We start from the raw sequence: 14,551 nt of genomic DNA on the forward strand, positions 1-14,551 counted from the left end.
GATGCGGACCCCCTAGAAAGAGCCAGCGGACCCCTAACGGGGGACCACAAGTTGGGAAGCCCTGGTCTAGATGATACTTGCTGCTAGCGGCTGTACTGCCTCGCGTTATACAGTGCTTGATAGTGCGGCAGTTGGCTGCATTACGTCAACTGGGATCTTACTTTACGTAAAAATATATATGACGTGCAAATGAACTGTAAAACTAACTGTACAGTTACATGCATATCATTTTATAAGTGGTGCTGTTTAAATAAATAGTGTAGATCATTAATAAAATTGCTTAAATTTAAATACAAGTGCACCAATATGAAGGGTTATGCGAACGCTGAACGCCAGCTGGTGGTCCTTGTTGGTACTTGAAGGCGACGGTGTTTCCATGGAAATGGCGATATGTTGGTCGTTGCTTGCCAAAGTCCATGCTGTAGCACGCTGTTACTTAGGCTACGCTGTATATTGCCTATTGGCATCCAGAGATGTACACTATGTAGACAACGTTGTTCCCATGGAGACATTGTCCAAGACCATGGTGTAGGACGATGTTGCCTAGGCGACGTTGTATAGTGCCTATTGGCGTCCAAGATATATGTAGATTACGCGGTTCCCATGAAGACACAGTTCCCCACAGTCGTTTAATGAACAAAGTAAGAGCATATGGACTATCAGACCAATTGTGCGATTGGATTGAAGAGTTCCTAGATAACAGAACGCAGCATGTCATTCTCAATGGAGAGATGTCTTCCGAAGTAAGAATGATTTCAGGTGTGCCGCAGGGGAGTGTCATAGGATCGTTGCTATTCACAATATACATAAATGACCTTGTGGATGACATCGGACGTTCACTGAGGCTTTTTGCAGATGATGCTGTGGTGTATCGAGAGGTTGCAACAATGGAAAATTGTACTGAAATGCGGGAGGATCTGCAGCGAATTGACGCATGGTGCAGGGAATGGCAATTGAATCTCAATGTGGACAAGTGTAATGTGCTGCGAATACATAGAAAGATAGATCCCTTATCATTTAGCTACAAAGTAGCAGGTCAGCAACTGGAAGCAGTTAATTCCATAAACTATCTGGGAGTACGCATTAAGAGTGATTTAAAATGGAATGATCATATAAAAATGATCGTCGGTAAAGCAGATGCCAGACTGAGATTCATTGGAAGAATCCTAAGGAAATGCAATCCGAAAACAAAGGAAGTAGGTTACAGTACACTTGTTCGCCCACTGCTTGAATACCGCTCACCAGTGTGGGATCCGTACCACAGGGTTGATAGAAGAAATAGAGAAGATCCAACGGAGAGCAGCGCGCTTCGTTACAGGATCATTCAGTAATCGCGAGAGCGTTACGGAGATGATAGATAAACTCCAGTGTAGGACTCTGCAGGAGAGACACTCAGTAGCGCGGTACGGGCTTTTGTTAAAGTTTCGAGAAGATACCTTCACCGAAGAGTCAAGCAGTATATTGCTCCCTCCTACGTATATCTCGCGAAGAGACCATGAGAATAAAATCAGAGAGATTAGAGCTCACACAGAAGCATACCGACAATCCTTCTTTCCACGAACAATACGGGACTGGAATAGAAGGGAGAACCGATAGAGGTACTTAAGGTACCCTCCGCCACACTTGCGGAGTATGGATGTAGATGTAGATGTAGAAGACGTCCCAAAACCCGTTATGTATGTAGATTATGCGGTTCCCATGAAGGCATTGTCCCAGTAGTCGTTACTTTGGTTGACTTACCGTTTTGCTCGAAATTTCAACTTTGAGCTTGGAGAATAACGTGATTTATAAAAGACAGGGAGAATTAGACAACATTTGTAATAATTATAATGTGTGAATAAATCAGAGTAGTATGAGGGAAAAATTTTTTAGACAATTAGTTAAGATTTGTAATAAGAGTTATGTGGCTATGTCAGTCGTAAAATAAACACAGTGGTATTTTTAAAAGTTTTTTTCCCTGTAGGATACATTATCGATATTCGTAAAAGATTTAGGAAATAAAATATAAAAAATATAAAATGTGACGGAGTCAAGTGGTAAAAGCAAAATACGTGAAATAATAGGTTCAGTGAAATAATCTATAAAGGTTGTTAGATAAGCTTATTGAATGACAAAACGAAGAACCAGCAATCGTTTCTAAGTGATTTTTAAAAAAATTATCGATAAAGGTCGTTTCGTGAAACTCCAATTGTTCATTTAAAAGGCTTGAAGAATTATTTTTTCGGTGAATAAAAATTTCAAGTTCCTTAGGTGTGTACAAGGGAAAAAGTTATATTTTTTTGATCCCAAGTGTTACTTACGACATCTTTCCTCCCTATTTATATCGACCATGGACAGTAAAATAACTGAGGTTTAACGAAAGAAATTTACGTGAGTGCCAGTCAGCAGATATTTTCGAAAACCTGTATGACTACTGTCACCATGTAATGAAACAATTTCGTCAAAGGTGTTACAGAATAACATTATGCATTTTCATGCTAGGTTTTTTTATTGAGGAGAAAATAAAGAAAACCTTGAGACTTTTTACAATGATCATGATTCACTTTTCCACGCACAACGCCAGACCTACTGGATGTTGTTATGTACCCAGTCCACGAAGGAAGCGACCCTCGTGAAGACGCTGGGCGGAGTGATGCCGCCACAGTACTGGCTGAAGTCCACGGTGCCCACCAGCAGCCCGTCCACGTACAGAGGACCGCCAGAGTCACCCTGGAAACAAATTCAAATCGTATAGCTGTTCCGTTGGTAGTAACAATAAAAAGAAAATTTAAAGCAATCTGCTTTAATACGCTATTTAAGCTTTTTCACGACATTATTATTATTATTATCATTATTTTCATTATTATTAAAAGCGAATTTTGCCAATCACTGAAAGGCGGTAAGGAAATAATCCAATAAACTTTTCTTTAGGATTTTATCGTTGCCCCAATAAGCTTTCATTCTTTCCGAGAAGGCTTGCTCACGTTCTTCCGACAACTTTGGTATATACTGTTTTTGTTTCCTTTACTCTGATGCAACTTTCCCTCAGTCTACATCGTTTCTGAAGGTGTCTCTTTCTAAAATTTCGGTTGGTCTTATGTTTGCATTTTTGAGGTGATTTCGAATTTCGTTCGGCCAAGGCATTGAGTTCTTAAATAATGTTACATAGTCTATTATCCTTTTTGCCCGCCGCTTTCCTTGTAGTCTGTTGAGATGACCAAAGGATTTCATTCTCCTTTTCTTTATGTCAGTTTCGAGATTTGAAAACTTTTCTGTTGTTTTGATTGACCGTCATTGGTATGTCTTGCTCCTAAAATTTAGCTAATATTTTTTCTCTCTTCTTCCTTGATTCCTTCAAGTTCCTGTTTTTCTGTTGAGTGTCAGTGTTTCTGTTGCGTAGAGGACTGTTGGTTTTCTGACTGTACTGTAGTGGCGAATTTTTTTCCGTCTTGACACGGTTTTTTTGTTGTAGGTGTTTAGGACTAATCTTAATGCTTTTTTGACTTTTTGGAGGCGATTTTTTCAAGGGCTGTCCTTTAAATGAATTCTCCATGGTATTTAAAGTATGGGACCCTGTTGATTTTACAGTAGTTTGTTTCAGGTTCGCGATTTCTGTCTGTTTCTGTAGCTGTTTTGCAGCAGTTTCTTCGTCATCAGTATCGCCAGATCGTTCTTAAACGCGAGGTATGGAATGGAGAATCTGTTTTTGGGAAAGCCTAGTAGGATTGGCTTCCAAAACCCACGTTTCTTTTCTTTCTCATATTCGTCATCATCGATGTCTAGGACGATATTGAACAGAATGGGAAAGAATCCAGGACAGCGATATTTCCTCTTCGAATATTTCGGCTTTTAACTGAAATATCGGAGCAAGAAATACCACTGTCCCGAAAACATACACGAAAGATGGTGGAAGATTCTATGTGTAGGGAAAATTTCAAGAAACATGAAGCACTTCTCATTCAAACTTTAGAACTGGAAATCATGGAGATATTTTAGTATATCAGAATTCAACACTGGTTTCGGCTGTACAACCATGATCAAATCTTGTAAGAGAACGACACGTGAGATACAAAGTCGTAAACTGATCTGCTCATGGCTGCAAAGATAGAACCATTTATTTGTTCACAAAAATTAAGTCGTGATCGAAACTGAAAATTCTACAGTTTATTTAGACAACTATGTCAACGGACTCCTCGAAAGGTGAAGGCGACCTCATTTTAATACGAACTTTGTAAAAGATTTGCGTGTAGGCATATGACTTTGCCTATAAAATGGAATAAAGTCAAAGATTTACCAGCGTGCACACTACCGCACACTCCTCACCATTAGACATGCAATACTATGAAGAAGGCGTCCTATAAACCTTAAACTGGCATCAAATGTGCCACATCTTGAGTACGTAAATGATTTTCATTTCAGTTCAACCGTTCAAAGTAACTCCATTTATATTCTGTATATAAGAAAGGGTTATTATGTGGGTTGCCCAATCTGAAGCTACTCTTCATTGTTCGTTGTTTCTGAGAAGATTGCACTGTGCCTCGTGTAAGGAGGAGATGTGTCTGCCAGCAGCAGTCGGAGCGTGTCTGCGGCAGGATCGTGGCCCGTCCAGGGTGACGTTTACTGTTCCGCCATACTGCGACTCGCTTTGGTCAGGATCCTGCGACCGCTACGTGAATGTGGAATCCATTGGTACAGGAGGGCCATGCTCAGCGTCATGCAGGATCTCAACGGCCACACGTGACTAGCGCCCAAGAGAGGGAGAGTACTCCACTTAGCAGTATCGCGCAACCACACCATTTACATTGAATCAGCAAATATGCTTATTTGAAGGAAGACAAATATCCACATGGAAAGTACGATGACTCCAGAGCACCACGTGCTGTCTGCATGGCAATGATTCTTACGTCTTCCCTCGACGTGCCAGCACAGAAGCGGACGGACGTTGGTGCATCCAACGACAATACTGGATGGAGGGTTGATACCAACTTGTCTTCTTAGAGGAATCTGCGTAAAACATCCACAAGCTGCTTTTATGAGGAGATCTAACGTTAGCAGATCCCAGTCGTCATCTTCATACGGACCTGGCAACTGGTGCAATAACACGAGGCGACATCGGGAATACAACACGGTCACCACCAGTTGATGCTGCCGGTAGTTTTGACAACAACCGCTACATTTAGAAGTTTTAAGACCTGTGGATATGCCCTATCTTCGAGGTTTCCTTGACGTTATCTCCCAACAAGAAACATCAACACCAAATGTTACCTAACTTAATAAAGAGGTTGTTCGGCTATTGCGTTGGTCAGAGCATTCTCCAGGTAAAGCATTTGGTAGTGGGATGCCGAGAAACACACCACAATACACGAACTCCAACACAGAGTTGGAGTAGCACAAACTGTCATCAGATCTCAGTTACGATTAGATGTCCAGCCAGGTTTGTGCTCCATTTGCTGTGTACTAAAATTCGCTTCCTGTATATCCCCAAAACCAAATACAAATTTAATAACGCGTGATAGGTACACGTACAGTAACTAGAATTTCGTTATTTGTTATACTTATGTTTTGGTGTTGCAGGCTTAATGGCTAACAGTGTACACGTGTTTTCATACGACACATTGGTTCACAACTCTTTTCCATGACGAGTCCTGCATTAACTATAGGAACAACCAACTACAAAGATTAGTGAACTTTGCGCCCCATGGCGTGGTAAATGGCACCGGCAGTTTGTTGTACGATGACACTGGCTTAGCTAAATGTGTTAGTCTCGATAATAGTATCCACTAAAAATTAATTACTGTAAGATATAAAAGACAAACTACTGCAACACCTCAATAAAAATGTCTGTCTTGAAACTTTATCTACAGGATTGATACGTTATGAGCGTAAAAGCAATAGGGAAAGAGATAAAGAAACAATTACAATACGCAGATTGATGCTTCATGACAGCTCACAGTTTAATAACAGTCGAAAAGCGACGACGATCACAGAATTGGAAAGAATCGTTTAGTAACAGCAGTATAACTTGCTGTTTAAATTGTGCGTTGTTCAACAAAATATATAATAGAGAATATGTATTAAATGTGCAAGTGTTCCACATGCAAATTTCATATGATAAGATCATATGAGTGAAGGAGATTTAGAATTCTGAAGAGAAACGGAATTCCTCTTCTCAGTAATATGGTTTCATAAAAAAATAAAGAAATTTGAGTATTAACTGGGTTCTAAGTTAAGACAGTCTGCTGTCAAGGAACCAAATTACACAGGACGCCACATAAATTGGTAACTTTAGTGTTACGGCAACCAAGCAATAGCTGGAATTAGGAGACACTGGTACTGTTGAGGAGATACGGATCAGCGAGTGTTTATACACTAGGGATGAGACATCATTTCATATCTATTTGCGTGAGAAAAAGAAGGAAAAAAAAACATAGAGCTTAATGTAGCTACGTTGTCACAATGTACTCTTGTAAGAGTCTCCACGTTTTTCAAAAATATAAGTATAATGTAACTATAAGTTGGAGGTCAATGATTCACTCATAATTATTGATATTGGTAGTTTCCTCATTCTGTTAAGAAGATACATGCAACTTAGAGCAGAATACAGTGGATGCTGATTCAACAAGATTAGTGCACAGGACGCTTATGAGTGATACACGAGACACTGAAAGAAGTTTCCTTCTCAGAAGTGCCACATTTCCTGTTAGACAAACGTTCAGTATTCGCCGTTTTGAAGAACTACAACGAATGCACCATGACACATACACAGATAATATTGACACATGTATACATGGGATTCAATGGAGGCTTTGCTACCCAACGAACCATAGAATCTGTGGGCTATCGGAATATTATTACCGCAGCACATGTCGACTTCTGGTCCAAACATTCGCCAAATCAGAGTACCAAAACTCACTCGTCATTATATTGGTAAATGCTCTACTTTTGTCTAGTTACATCGACCTCTGGAGACATACCATACTACCATAATTCATGATATGAGAAAAAGCAACTGTTTCGCGCAACGGTCATGTACGTCCACGTTATATGGTGCATCAACGTAGTGTCCTGCATTGTATGATGCAGCTGGGCAAAGCGTATATCATCGAATAAAATAATATAATTCAATATTAGCCTAAAAATTTAACTTTTCGAAAGTCTAGATGTGTACCACAATTCTCAATAGTGATAGGAGTGGTCAGTTGGGACCGGTTATTGGCATCATACTGGGAAAATGCCGCTAGTCTACAAAGGAAGTTGTTTACATAACACTAATGTGTCCTATCCTGAAAATTTCTCAGATCTCTAAAATCCGTATGAAGTAGGTTTAACTGAGAGTATTGAACGTATACAAAGAAGGACGGCAACAATTGTCGTAGGTTTGTTAGACCTATAGGAGTCGTTACGAGAATGCCTAAAAACAATAAAACTTACTGCAAAATTTTATCATATCTGTAGCTCTCAAATCACTTACATGAATGTCAGGACACAGAGATAGTTCCTTGCCTATTGATTTACTGAACTGTTTTCAGGAAACCAATATTATTTTATAACAAGAAAATTGTTTTTACGAAATTACTCCATGTTCCTTTTACAACGGCTATGTAACTGCGTTCTTGTACGTTGAATCTTCAAACTGCTGAGTGACGTGGGTGAAGTGACATTGAATGACGCATCCATATGCTATGATACACATTGTCTCCGCCTTTCAAGAACTCTGAGCAGCGAAACATTTTATTTAAAGCAATTTCGCTGTCAGAACTTGGTATTTCAGTGTAAGACATAAGTTTATGTCTCAGAAAATAACTTCATCTTTGTATCTCAGTTATCTTTGAATCACATTCTCAACCACTTATGTTAAACTGATAATCATCATCATTTCCATGGGCCTTTGTCCCACTTCAACGCAGGGTTGGCCTTGTTACAATGGATTTGGCGGAGGGTGGCTGGATGCTCTTCCTGTCGTCACCGTCTACCCCTCGGGTCAGAATTATTGCACCACAGCTGTCTGCGTCTAGTGTAATCCGTGAAATAGTGCGAACGTTTTCAAACGTCTGCAAGTCGTGTAACTGAGGCGGAAAATGGGGACGTGCCAAATGTTCATCTAGGGGGATGTGGAAACCGTCTAAAACCCACATCCAGGCTGGCCGGCACACCGGCCCTCGTCGTTAATTCGCCAGGCGGATTCGATCCAGGGCCGGCGCGCCTCCAGGAAGCAGCGCATTAGCGTCCTCGGTTAACGTGGTGGGTCGATCAGTTTTCTCAAACTAATAGAACTAGTATTTCTTCCTACTTCTAATTTGAGTATCGGTGATATAAGGTTGTATTTGTCCTGTAACTTGTTTTTTATGTTAAAAAATAATGCTGTTCTAATTATTTACTCTTTATTTAGTTAGCATAGTACGAGTCCTGTACTAATGAAATTGGTTTTGTATAATTCGACCCATAGGAAAAAGTCAAGAGACTTTACGTCAGATGACCTGGTCGGCGAACGGAACTGAGCCACATTATCTTCACCACTGCACTCAGTACAGTGATGGCGAAGTTTGTTTAAGTAGTGACAAACATCAGTGGTCGAGTGAGGGTATTCTCCGTCTAGTTGGATGATGAAATTCTCGAAGTCAGCAGTCAGTTGCGGAAACAATCACAATTGTAACACATGAAGTTAATGGGTACCCGTCATAATCTTCTCATAGAAGGAAACGTCCCAAACAGCTTCGTCTGTCAACGTTTTTACAGGAACAGTGGAAATTCGCAGCTCGACTAATCAGCTTAGCAGGGACATAGGATACCAGTTCAGCTCGGCATGGGATACAGTGCTGGTCATGTTAAGATCGCAGCGACCACAAAGAATGGTCGTACGAGAGGTGACGCTGCTGTGGCGACATAGATATTCGGTTGACAACGGCGACGATGGGCGGCCGACGGCAGCGCGCAGTACGATCGACAGCCTCTTCGCGTTCGTTCGTCTTCCGACAGATAGCGTAGCTGTCTCTCTCGCTACCGTCCAGCGTATCTACGCCATTGGTCAACGAATTTAGCGCGTTAACGCCTGCTCAGTTTCTTCTCAGATTGTCACAAATAGGAGGCTCGGTCACTGCCTCAGCTTGCTACGAAAATGTGGAGTAAAATTTCGCTTCTCCCTCCTTTTATCACGTCCTACAGATCCTTGAACCCCATCCACTCTGCCTACCCTTCTGAATCTGCTACTCTTCTCCACCCTCATTCTCTAACAACTTATAAAATTCCCCTCTCTCCTCTTCCATCTTGAACACCTCCGAATATTCTACATAACAATTAAAATCGACACAACCCACCCCATAGTCCCCCCTAATCACTGCTCCTGGTACTCTGGCGCGTCTCTACCACCATATTCACCCAACGCTATGTCTCCACACACTCTGCACATCCTCTCCCAACGAAATTTAAATCGCGTCCGTTACCTGACCATGAAATCCGCCCTGATGTGCAGTCGTTCTGCCAGATCTAATCGGAACCCACCCCACCTCTCCCGCTCAGAGCTTCCATCGTCTCCAGTCCTCTCCACCCACACCCTATCGTTTAGTCAGAACGGCATCCCTCTTCACCCTCCCGCATTCGTCCTCCTAACATCCGCCCCCACAATCACCTTCTTACTCGTCACCCCAACCGTTACGATCCCATCATAACCCTCTTGCTGGCAATGTATGTCCAGTCGTCATTTCACTCATGTATGTCTCTATATTAATCAACCGGCACACCAGCGTTTTACTTCTTAACTTATGCGACTGTTTCTGTCTTTTAACTTTTCTGAAACTTACATTTGCCGTTTCATCTGTGCTAATCATTCACTTAATCAACAAATCCATTTTTTGTGTATATCAAATCTCTGTTTTTTCATTATGTGACTCACTTCGTCAACCGCCGTGTCCAGTTTTATAATATGTTTCAAACTTTTACTCTTACATGGTGACTTGTATCTGCTGACAGCCCAACCCCGTTATATGAGGCGAGGGGAATTACAATAAACGAAAAAAAAGAAAAAAGCACAGCCCCGGCGGTATGTTCGGCGCCGAAATATAGTGGAAACTCCACGACGGTACACAGTGCCTCGCCCGAGAACTATATTTGCAATCAGTCCGTCAGGAAGGCCTCAAACAATGCTAACCTAAATATTAATACTGATAGCACTTAAATAACTCTTTGCAGCGGAGTAAACTGTATGTGGCCCAGAAACAGGATAACACTCCAGTGAGTTATTGTAGTTAGGGTCTTCAGCCGGGAGACTGGTTTGATGCAGCTCTCCTGCTACTCTATCCTGTGTCAACCTCTTCACGTCCGAACAACTGCTGCATCCTACATTCTTCTGAATCTGCTTACTTTATTAATCTCTTGGCCTTCCTATGCGATTTTTGCTCCGCACTTCCCTCCAAAGCTAAACTGGAGACCCCTAGATGTCTCAGAATGTGTCCTACGAACCTATCCCTTCTTCTCGTCAGGTTACGCCACAAACTTCCTTTCTCTCTCCAGATCTATTTAGTTACGTGATCTATCCATCTAATCTCGGACATTTTTCTGTACCACCATATTTAAAAAGCTTCTATTGTCCTATTGTCTAAACTATTTATCGTCCATGTTTCACTTTCGTATATGGCTACACTCAACACAAATACTTTCAGAAAAGATTCCCTAACACTTAATCTATATTCGATGTCCACGGTTTTCTCTTCTTCAAAAACGCTTTTCTTACCATAGCCAGTCTGCATTTTATATCTTCTCTATTTTGGCCACCATCAGTAATTTTGCTGTCCAAAGAATCAAAATGACCGATTAATTTAAGTATCTCGTTTCCTAATCCAATTCTCTTAGCATCACCTGATTTAGCACGACTGCATATGGAGCGTCGCCTTGTTGCCAGCTCTTCAGCTCTTTGCTATACCAGCACAGCAAGACCTTTTTGGTTTTTTTGGTTGATGTTGCAACTCTAGATCAATCAATCACACAGACAGTTGCGACTGCAACTATTCAAAAGGCTGCGTTCCCCCTTCAGGAATCACACGTTAGTTTGGCCTATCAACAGATACCCCTTCATTGTGGTTGCACCTACGCTACGGCTCTCTGCATCATATAGGCACCCAAACCATCCCAGCGACGGCAAGATCCACAGTCACGGGGGGCGGGGGGGGGGGGGGGATGGATGTGGAGCGAGAGCCTAGTTGAATTCATGTCGACATCTCGCCCCAACATTCTCCAGATAAGATTAAAAAAACTTCCTCTTCGTAATACTGCGTAAATGCGTTATCTGTATCTAGTTATATCCACCTCCAGAAACGCACTAAAAACTATCAGAACCCATGTTATAGGAAAATACAACTGTTTTTTGTAACTGACGTATAGATCGACGCTACGTGGTGTATCGCCGTAGTGTTCCAGATGTTCTGATGCAGCTGAGCAAAAGGACGAGGAATTCCGCCTTATGCAAGACAACTTTTTTCTGTTTTGTTTCACCCAGACGCGTTTCAGCACTTTTTGTGCTGTATTTGTGTGTTATTTTTTATTTTCTAACTTACATGATGCTACTGGACATTTATTTTGGCACCTATTGTGCTACACAATCTACAACTTCTCATAGTTTTTATATTGTGGTGCTTTCTCATATGTTGTTGGCGAAGTGATTTCGTGACCTAAGGCCACTTGGCACTGCACTTTCCCCGATTTTTCAAAACAAGTATTTTTCAATATTTCCTTTAACTCGTCAAACGGTTTCTCGCACTCCTCAGATCAGACAAATTTGATGCCGTTTTTCAATACTTGTTTAACCCTCTGTGATAAATCCGCAAATCCTCTCACGAATTCTCTATAACAGTTCGTTAGGCCCAGGGAATTCCTGTTACTTAAAAATCTCGCACCGCCTCTGTTCAGCCGCGGGTCTGTATTCACACGATCCTTATTAATTACCTGATCCTAGTAATTTACTTCCTCCAACACAAAGTGACACATCTTAGTACTCAGTATTAAATGTGCAGCCCGTAACATCTTGAAAACTTCCCTCAGATGCTACTTACATTCTTGCATATCCCTTGAAAAAGAAAGCGTTGTCCGGATACACAAAACACTGACGCAATATCAGTCCCTTCAACACTCCTTTTTGACACATTCCACCTCTGCAATCAACTTTTGCTTCATAATCTTTTACTGGGAACGTCTTTCGGCGTTTCTAGGGTTCTCTTTTAAGTTTAACGGTTGCTTATTATCATCCAGACCACCCCTACCATTATTACCATAATACTGCTTCTGGTTCATACCACCCTACTGTTATTTCCACAAAATCACTCGTGGTCCCTACCACCCGTACAATTTCGTGGCTGGTGGCACTGCCTCTGCACATTCCTCTTACACAAACAATTGAATCACCTTATATCGAATGCAAACACATTTCGACGATCTCTTTCCTCTGTCGCAACATCAATTTCAAATTCCATTGCTAGCATAACTGCCGCATGAAGATCTCTAGACGAACAATTGCGGATCCTAATACTTATGCATATTAGTTGTTCTGTTACTCTACTCAAAATTCTCTACAGCTTTGTTAGATCCCTTGGAAATTGCACTCAATTGGTCATGGGAAAACCTCGCAGTATTCCGCTTCTTACCGTATATCTTTGCACCAATCCTTGCGTGAGCTGCTAAAAAGTTTCCACCTTGTGCATCATACAAAGGACTTTGCTTCTCCTGACAGGCGCAATCTTGCGATTTCCAACAACTGATTTTGCGACCAACCCTCTATGTAACTGCTGACAAGAGATCCTCCACAAATGGTAGCACGTCCTCGAATGCCCTACTGGAAAAGGGAGCAGGAAGATCCGCAATAACTGGATATATTTCATGACTCCGCGATTTCAACCACCCCAACTTCTCATCCTTCTCTGCTAGCCTCTTATTCTCAAAATTGTTCTCTGGCACCTTATTAACTAATGATTAGATAGCTTCCCCACCAGTGACATGTTGTGTCTCTGTTTTCTCAATTGCATCACTCTTATTAATATTTACAAATTCAACAACAACAACTCAACAGTAACAAGAACACAACATTTTTCTGGCTGTAACACTAACACACTTATTTTTAAAGTCTAATCATGAGCCACTTGGATTCCCTCATTGTCTTGACATATGACCAAAACGATGAAACTTAAACAACTGCTATCCTTTCATTGCAGGGGGCAGAACGCCCTAGTAAGTAACTCTACACGTCGCTAAGGGTCCAGAGTTATCTTTAAAATGGGAGACACCCACTGGTTCTTCCGGCTCCACATAAATTTTGCAGTTATACTGACCCATAACTTCTGACCCCCATGATGGTCACCAAAACACACTCACTCTACGACAAAGATACTGGAGGGTGTGGAACGAACGTCATGCTGCAAGGGGTGGTAAGCACTCCGTTGTCCACAGGTCGCGAAGTCAGTTTCCCTGAAACCACTCGGTAGGGGAGGGGCCAATTTCTGGCGCCACTCAGCAGGGTGCGATGTGGAGTGATGGGTTGGTTGGGCCCAGTGACTGAATGATGGTAGGGATAAATACTTTATTGCACCTAATTTCCACATCTCGTCGTTGACAGTGTGAGGTAGTCTCTGGGTGTGACAGGCTGACGATGGCCAACACGCGGTAGGGGGCAGGAGGCAGGCAGCAGGCTTAGCCTCAGTGAAGAGTTTCACGCATCAGCGCCTTGCACTGCTGGCGTCAGATACAGCAGCGGCTGGTAGTCTGCAAGGGGCCAAGGCTCAGTCATTGGCACGTTTCTTCCTCTTGCTACAACTGTGTTGTGTCGTTGAGTACGTGCACTCATGTGACTCAGACCTGGTTCGCATCCATCACAGTGACAAGGGAAGACTGCCATGCATAGGACATGACCCGCTGCCATGAGTCTTGCAGTGGTAGGCACGGACGACAAGTCAGCGGTGCTGTGGCACTGAGTCCCACAGATGGCGATTTAGTGGAGAAGGCAGCTGGCCAGACCTGTTCTCGAACCACAGCTACAGCTGGGGGAGCAACGTGTAGACAACCTCCAAGATGGTGCTCCCCGGGCAACGCTGCAGTAAAATCCAACGGCAAAAAGTCTACACAATTCCGGCGACCGGACGCTCAAATGCTTCCCGGTCCACAAGAAGGCAAACGATTCAGAAGCGGAATTACTCCACGAAGATGGTGAGAGTGTGCCACTTCAATATAGAAGGCTACACAAGGACGAAAGGAGAAATCCTTGAAAAATTGTAACAAGAGAAAGAGTAAGTGTTGTACTCTTGCAGGAGACACACCTGACGAATGAAAACATCGAACGATTATGCATACCAGGATTCACCAATGTGGGATACTCAGGACACGACAAACATGGTATGGCGACCCTGGTGAAAAATGAGCTTCTAGGAAACCTCGAGAACAATGTGGAATCGGTTCCACACGCAATAGGCATTAAACTGAGAGAGATTACAATCTAAAATGTCTACAAACCACCTTCGCAGCAATGGCCTATAGGAATCTTACCGCAGGCTAATCATCCAGCAATCTATGCCAGTGACTTTAATCCCCAGCACACCAG

General features: G+C 42.3%; 1 protein-coding gene across 1 annotated transcript in view; it reads right to left on the reverse strand.

The window, feature by feature from the left end:
• Window positions 1-2,565: 2,565 nt before the first annotated feature.
• LOC126433003 (trypsin-3-like) overlaps window positions 2,566-14,551 on the reverse strand; it is a 40,786-nt gene continuing 28,800 nt past the window's right edge. The window contains exon 5 of the mRNA XM_050090445.1: window positions 2,566-2,709. Within this exon, the coding sequence (XP_049946402.1) occupies window positions 2,566-2,709 (144 nt within the window). The remainder of the gene's footprint in view (window positions 2,710-14,551) is intronic.

Source organism: Schistocerca serialis, chromosome 1 (genome assembly GCF_023864345.2).
Source record: "Schistocerca serialis cubense isolate TAMUIC-IGC-003099 chromosome 1, iqSchSeri2.2, whole genome shotgun sequence".
NCBI lineage: Eukaryota > Metazoa > Arthropoda > Insecta > Orthoptera > Acrididae > Schistocerca > Schistocerca serialis.